The sequence below is a fragment of the Nannospalax galili genome, unplaced genomic scaffold, assembly GCF_000622305.1.
Source record: "Nannospalax galili isolate Female #2095 unplaced genomic scaffold, S.galili_v1.0 scaffold498, whole genome shotgun sequence".
NCBI classification, from domain to species: Eukaryota; Metazoa; Chordata; class Mammalia; order Rodentia; family Spalacidae; genus Nannospalax; species Nannospalax galili.
This window is the reverse complement of record NW_008342032.1, coordinates 583,150-590,874: the sequence shown is the minus strand read 5'-3', so window position 1 is coordinate 590,874 and position 7,725 is coordinate 583,150. Positions and strand designations below refer to the sequence as shown.

The following is a 7,725-nucleotide window of genomic DNA, read 5'->3' as shown; positions in this document are numbered from 1 at the left end:
ATGAAAAAGGAAAATAAATGAATACATACAGCTACCAAGATAGCAGCCAGTTTGGGTTTATAAGAAAGTTCTTTATTTTTGGTGCTGGGGATTGAACCCAGGGCCTTGTGTATACCAAGGTCCTGCTGTATCATGGACTATACTCCTAGCCCCATAAGGATTTTTAAGCAAATATTTTTCATTGTTACTTATCTTTCATAAAATGAATGGCATTTATTGTTAAACTGTTGCTAAAATGCATGTTGGTAGCTGGTAAACCAGTGCTCTGGAAAAAATGACAAAAAAGCAGTTCTGCCATCAACATTTGCCAGACTCTGTGATTTAAACACACCATTGGCAACTGAGAGACATTTTTATTGAAGTTGTTTCATCAAAGGAATATTTCCATTGGAACCTCTTACCCCCTCACACACATATATACCATCATGTACATATGTATATGTTTCAAGTCTTTGCTTCATACTCCAGGGGCCTGAGAGGAACCATTTGTCTCCTAGGACAGGATGTAGGGCAAACTTCATTATAAGAATGACATAGTTGGGAGGAGAGAATGCTGTCTTGGGCAACTCTGACCTTCTTCAGGAGACAACGCATTTAAAATATCAGTTTTTGATGGTAATAGAGACTCCAACAAGTCTACGTATCTTTGAGAAGAATAATGGCCCTGGTGAACTCCACTGGATGAGTCATTATAAGTACAACACTCATCATCATCCCCATAAAGTAGAGATGTCCAGCCTGCGTGGTCCATAGTCCAATAGTCCAAAGTAGAGGCAACATCTGGCCCCTTAGCTGTGTCTCTGTCTCCCTTTTGGAGGTCACAGGGCTATGATGCTTTCCTCAGCATTAATGCAATCTGGGAAAATTTCAGTCTCTGTGCAATATCCAGTGAGCTCTCACCATGCTGCAGAAAAAAAAGAAATTACAGTTAATTACTTTCAGGCAAGTCAAATGTCAATGCAGAAGGCCTAGTCAGCAGTTTATATAGATTGTCTCCAGGCTTCATAGAGGTTTTAAATATCCTTCTGTTCTAAAAGCAATGGGAAACAACTTTAAGGCCAGCCTGGGAAACTGAGTGAAACCCTGTCTTCAAATTTAAAAAGCAAAAAACAGTTGGAGATGCATCCCAGTGGTAGAGCACTTGCCTGACATACTCAAGGCCCTGGATTCAATCTCCTATATAAATATACAAACAAACAAATAAATAAATATTTTAAAAACTGAAAACCAAAAATAGATAACTTCATTCCTTAACAAGAGCAATTAATTTTATTGTGACTCACTTGAGAGGCAATAAACTCACTTCAACACAAGACTGAGATGGAAAAAAAACTGCTACCAGAATAACCCAACCACAATTCCTAGGTCCTTACCTTATTCCTTATCGTGGGGTCTGCCTGGGCTTCCAGTAGCAGAGGGATGAGAGTCTGGTTTTTCATCTGGCAGGCATAATGTAAGGCAGTGCAACCATACTGAAACACGAAGGACCAACCTGTCAGGTCATCAGTCAGGTTCTCTGAAGGCTCAGCACTGACTTCTTTAGCAGCTCTTCACGTTTTGTAGTGAACAACTAAGCAAAACCAATCTACCAGGCATTTACAGGCAGCTGTATTTCTTCTCTGCCTCGGTATGTATTTGACTCCGTTAATCAGCCATCAGTATCTTCCCTTTCTCATATTCTACTCCAAAGTAAAATGTACAACTTAGAAAAAGATGGTATGAAAATATACCAATCTTTTGTTTGCATGTGTAATTATGACCTGGATCATTTAGCATCTTTTCCCTTAAAGAATTTTCACAGGGACCTTTCTTTAGTACCATTCGCTATGATTTTCTGTGAAAATCCTCACAGTCTCCCAGGCATGTCAAACCTTTTGACACTGCAACAGAACACTGTCATCTATGAAATGCATGCTTAAGAATTGCACAATTAAATTACACAAAGAAGAACTTTGCCAGAAAAGAATCTCATAATGTTTTAAGTTAGTTCACAGTTCATGTTGTGCTGTATTCATAGCTGTCGTGTGAAGCATGCAGCCTGCAGAGCACAGATTAGACACGCCTGTATGTGGGGAGTCTGTCACTACAGACTACCTGTAAGAACATAACAGTTCAACATAGAAGTCTACATTCAGCTTCTTACAGTTCATATTACATATTAGAAAATAGTAATTCTCTTAGTGCCAGCTTAAAACACTATAAGTCAAAAATGTATATATAGCTGGGGAATTTGTGCTCAAAACATTGCCTTTATTTTAAAAAAAAATCCTCAGAAACAATGGTTTGTGTAAGTGAAGGAATCCTATCCTCATCTACTAAGACTGACAATTATTTCTAGGCCATCTGTCCTGGTGGTTCTTCTAAGCTTATAGGAAATGATGCTGAATGGTGAGGGGTCTGGCTCTGAAATATTTCCATGTGAAATAGAATATAATTAACTAAGATAATATAAACCTCTACATTATTTACAATGAAAATGTGGATCACAATAGTTACTTTGCTTTTGAAAAATGGTTGGTAGAAAAAGGGTATCTCTGTGTGTGTGTGTGTGTGTGTGTGTGTGTGTGTGTGTGTTCCGACATGCATATGTATGTGCATAGGAAATTAACACATAGATAGATATGTATATATATGTAGATATATATATACATAACAGGCTAGAAAAATATCACAGAAAAACTTTTATCACAGGTACAAATTTTAAATCTTGTATTTAAATGGAATTATCAAGAAAAATCTTCAAAAATATTTTACTTAACCTTGGCTGATCTACTTAATAAATTTTAAAATTATCTAATGGAATAATGTGCTTAGTAGTAGTCTGTCCAAATTAATTCAAAAATTCTATTTGAAATTAAAAGAAATCATGCATTTTAAAAATTTATTCTCCTGTTTCTCTCTCTCTCACTCTCTCCCCTTTCATTTAAACACAAACCAAATATTCAACATTAAAAGAATGCAATTAATAAAAACAAGGATGGGGAGGGCCTTTATTACAGGACAATATGTACAGAGTAAGTTAAGCATCACAAATGGAGTTACAATTCTTTGGAATCACATTTCAACTTGCTTTGTTCAATAAAATATTGGAAACCTAAATTACTCAATTAATGTAAGTAAATAAAACACCATAATAATAAGCTTTCATGCTATTTTGAACATTAAGGGAGGAAGGATGTCTGAGGTACAGGGGTAAGAGAACAAAATCTCTCACTTGCTTCCTTATAGGGAGGAACAAGCTACCACCTCTGGGATGTTTCTCTGAACTTTGTCCTTATCTAGCTTCTATTTATAAAAAAGGGACCTCTCTTCCACTTGGGAAATGGGTGCTGCAGCAGCTGTTAACATCTGTATTTGCAACATGTCAAGCACTCTTTTAAGGATTGTGCAGGATTTAGCCTTATAAGATAAGCACTACCAATATTCACTTTAGAACTAGGTATACTAGGGTAGGCTGTAAAGGATAGAGAATCACAAGTTCAAATCCTGCCTAGGTAACTTAATAAGAGCTTGCCTCATAATTAAAAAATGTCAAAGAGACCTGGGTGTAGCTCAGCGGTAAAATTTACCTGGCTTTTGCAATCCTTGGGTTTCATCCCCAGCAGCACACTCTTTTAAGTCCCATTTTACAGATGAGGAAACTGAGTCAATAGGTTCCTAATATTCCAAAGCCCATTTAAGTGAAAAGTAACAAGCTTGAATTTACACATGCTTCTTACTTACTAAGGATGGCATTTTGTTGTCATTTTCCTTAATTTATCATCAGGGTCAAAGCCAGTTCTTTTAAAGACATTCTTTAATCAATAAATATTTTATGTTCACAAGTTTAATAAAATATAAATAACCCAATGTTACGAGACAGGCAATGAGGAAAAAAGAAAGAAAAACTAACTATAAACATCTAGAAAAATGAAGCACTCAACTTTACCAATGACAAGGACACTACTAGAGACAGTGCTTTGAATGTTGTTTCAAAATACAAACGTACACGGTCTGCAGCATTCACATCAACGCCGGCATTAAGGAGCATGCGCACCAGATTTTCATTCTGCTTTGTCTTTGATACCTGTTGGAACACACAGTATGAGAGTGGGCTTCACAGATGCTTTCTTCACCTTGTTTGACAGAGTTCTATTCAATTTCCTTCTTTTTAATCCCATGCTCCTAAGCATTTATGCATATTTCTTCATATTTCCCCCACTTCCTCACTCCCTTGGTATTAGTTAAAGCCACATTCAGAGGCTGAGACCCTGAAATAGCAGCCTTACCACCAGGAGTTTGTTTAGAATAAGCATTCATAGGCCTCAGCCCAGACTACACCCTTGCTCAAAGCTCTTCATAACTTTCCAGGTATTTAGGGGAAAAATCCAGGCTTTTCTATATGGCTCTAGGGCATATGAGGCTCAGGCCTTCCCCTCCTGGCTCCCCTGCTCTAGCTACACTGGTCTTTTGTGAAGTCTTCCATTCTCACCCAGCTCCCTGTTGGCAGAGAATCAGTACATAGGATATTCCTTCTACTGGAAGCTTCCCCACCCCTTCTTTTCTCAGCAAATGTTTAAGTGATATCTCAGCCCTCTTCCCTGGCTTTCCCTGACCTACTGGCCAGGTGAGATCCCTTCCTTCTAGGCTTTCATAATGCCAATCCCCTGTGTCCCTGGCTTCACAGCGTCTTCCCCTGTGTCTGTGCCATTTGACTAACGACTCCCCACAGTGCTCTAACTCCCACGAGGAAAATTGATAAACCTGGGGTGTTCATCGCTGTATCTCTAACACGTGGTCCCACTGCCCAAGATAACTACATAGTGAATGGAATGAGCTGAGACTCCTCAGGCATGTGCCTTCTTTTTCTAGTCTCTTAAGTTTCTGACCACGTGACAGTCAGAGCCTTCCTAAGGCCTCCTTGCTCACCAGCCCACTCAGCCTCTGAGGCCCCACTTGGGTGTCTTCCCCATTGTGCTCTTTGTCATCTTTCTCCCCTGGTCATTCTCTGAAGTAACAGATCCTTTCCACTCCTTTCCCCTGCCATTTTGTCTCATGCTATTTATTCCTTATGTAACACAATTTACAATTCCAGGTTCCATTTATACAGTTTACACTTGTGGTTAGAGCCCGGCTGTTCACTACAATCAGTATTTTTGTAAAGTCCTCCAACTTCTGAACACTGGACCATGCTAAAAAGAGTTGTGAGGGCTGGAGAGATGGTTCAATGGTTAAGAGCACCAGCTGCTCTTGCAGAGGACCAGGGTTCGATTCCCAGCACCCACGCGGTGGCTGACAACCACTGCAGTTTCAGGGGATCTAACGCCGTCTTCTGACCTCCGTGGGCATTACAAAACATGGGTGCACTTACACACAGGCAGGCAATCTACTCATACACATAAAATAAAAATAGTTAATAAAATATATTTTTTAAAAGTTGTGTGGCTGATGTTCTTCTTGAAAATTTTCTAAAATGTGAGTGAATGAAAGATTCTTCCTGCCCCAAAATTACAAATATGATGCAAGATAAATACACGGTTAATTTTTCTTTTTAAAAATATTTTGTTTTTATATGTATGAGTGTATTGCCTGCATGTGTGTAAGTGCACCCATGTCGTGCAAAGCCTGCAGAGGCCAAAAAAGGGTGTTAAATCCCCTGCAACTGGAGTTATGGACGGTTGCTAGCTGCCATGTAGGTGCTGGGCATCAAACCTGGGTCCTCTGCAAGAACAGCAAGTGTTCTTAACTGCTGAGTCATTGCTCCAGCCCCACACAGCTGATTTTTCAAAAAGCCTTTAAGGACATAAATAAAATACATGTTCATTAGTGGATTAAGGTTTTAGCATGGTGTCCTTCAAATTCTGGGGCTTCAGGGAGACCCTGTCTCAAAAAAAAGGAACAAAAAAATCAAATTTCACCTTCCACTTAATATGACTGCAGTCCTTTACTACCTACCTATTCATTTCTTTATTCAAGAAAATCATGCTGCCAAAGATCCATACAAGCATGACTCAGTTCCTCAAGGTGCAAGAATCTCCATAAATAACTTTGGTGTCTGCAAATTCCATGTGCAAAATGCTTTGCTCTTGTCTCCAACTCAACCAAGAGGTGAATCCTTAAAAATCTGAAACTCAGGGAGAGACATATAAAATCTAAGGTCCTGTTTTCCTGAGCTGGGGATGCTGATGTCCCTATTATGCTGGGCAATGGTCATGACAAGCAGTTCCCAGTCGGCTTTGTGAACAGATGGTTCCACACCCATAGGTACTCCGTAATGCACCAGGTTGCTAAACTATGTTCAGTAGGCTACATAAATTAAATGCATTTTCTACTTGATTAAATACTTTATGAGACGCTTATTGAGATAGGACCCTATTGTATGTCAAGAAACACCTGTCCAAACTGTCTAGAAAAATTTGGTGAGTCATTCCTCGGCTCTTGTGCCCTTTGCCCCAACAAGACGACTCACCATGAGGAAATACCCGATAAGCAGGACAGGCATCAGGAGGATAATAAGAAGATAGTCAAAGAAGGTGAACCTTTTCTTCACAGCATAGTGCAAGCAAGTTCTCTCTTTCTGCAGTTAAGAAGATAATGAATTTGAATTTAATATTTTTAGATTTCCACATCAATAGTTTAGTGCACACATTTAAGATACCTGTTATCAAGCAATCCAGGGGTAATTATTGACATTATTATACTGTATTGTATATTATAATTATTGACTGACATTATACTATATTTCCTTCAAGTCTCTTGATATAAACATAAAGTATTTTAAAATGCAGAAACATACATACTGCATATTCAAAATCAGATGCCGTTTTTCTTCAGCTTACATCACCTCTTTTGTGGGACACATCTAGTTAATTAACTCACAGGTCCATTTACCAGAATATTTATTAGAAGAGGATAAAGAAAACACCAGGAAAGGGCCAAAGATAAGCATCAGAGAGGAACATACACTTCACAGGTCATCAAACTTCTATCACACTTGATTTAGTTTTTGAGAGAAAAAAAATACATAATGAGATAGAAACATAGGACTGAATTTGGGATGAAAAGCTACATAGCTATCACTTGGTCATTGATAGTGGACATTTATCTATTTTGTGGTGGGAAAATTTTAACTGCACAACATTTTTCCAAGTCCCCTCAAACACAGGCAGTACTAGAAGACTGAAAATAAGTTAATTCCTTTTGTATGTCAAAAGTCATCAGGTGATAGCTCTACACTTTGAGGAGTGGTTGGGAATGTGCCCCCTCCAGGCCTCATAACTAAAGGAGACCAGAAACATACACAGCTAAGTACAAAGTGGGCAGACTGCAGTGTTCTTGGAATACCAACCATGTTGGTAGAAAGAAAGAGGGAACCCAAGAGGCCACTGACCACTTGGGGGAGGCATTGTTCTTAAGAGAATTTTGGTTTTCTAAATATCAATGTATCTATCTTATCTGTAAACATTTTGTTAAATAAACAAAAATATAATGGTAGACCTTAAAATCACCCATTATTACAGTCCTGAGTTCATTACTGACACTGTGCTGTATTTTTTCCAGTCTTTTAAAATAAATCTATGCAGAATTTTAATCTCTAGGGCCATATTGCATATTCAAAACTATGTGTTGCATTGTTCAGTTTATATATGCAAATTTAGAATATATATTTTTCAATATTTTTAAGCAAAGGACTGTAATGGTTGCATACCTTCCTATTGAACTGAGCTGTTGTCTCTAATTTATCTA

At 38.3% G+C, this 7,725-nt stretch overlaps 1 protein-coding gene across 1 annotated transcript in view; it reads right to left on the bottom strand.

Moving 5' to 3' along the window:
• Window positions 1-395: 395 nt before the first annotated feature.
• Window positions 396-7,725, bottom strand: part of Ankrd22 (ankyrin repeat domain 22) — a 34,627-nt gene continuing 27,297 nt past the window's right edge. Inside the window, exons 3-6 of the mRNA XM_008837844.3 lie at window positions 6,449-6,556; window positions 3,989-4,066; window positions 1,374-1,472; window positions 396-904 (exon numbers count right to left, since the gene is read on the bottom strand). Coding sequence (XP_008836066.1) covers window positions 827-904; window positions 1,374-1,472; window positions 3,989-4,066; window positions 6,449-6,556 — 363 coding nt within the window. The 3' untranslated portion in view covers window positions 396-826. The remainder of the gene's footprint in view (window positions 905-1,373; window positions 1,473-3,988; window positions 4,067-6,448; window positions 6,557-7,725) is intronic.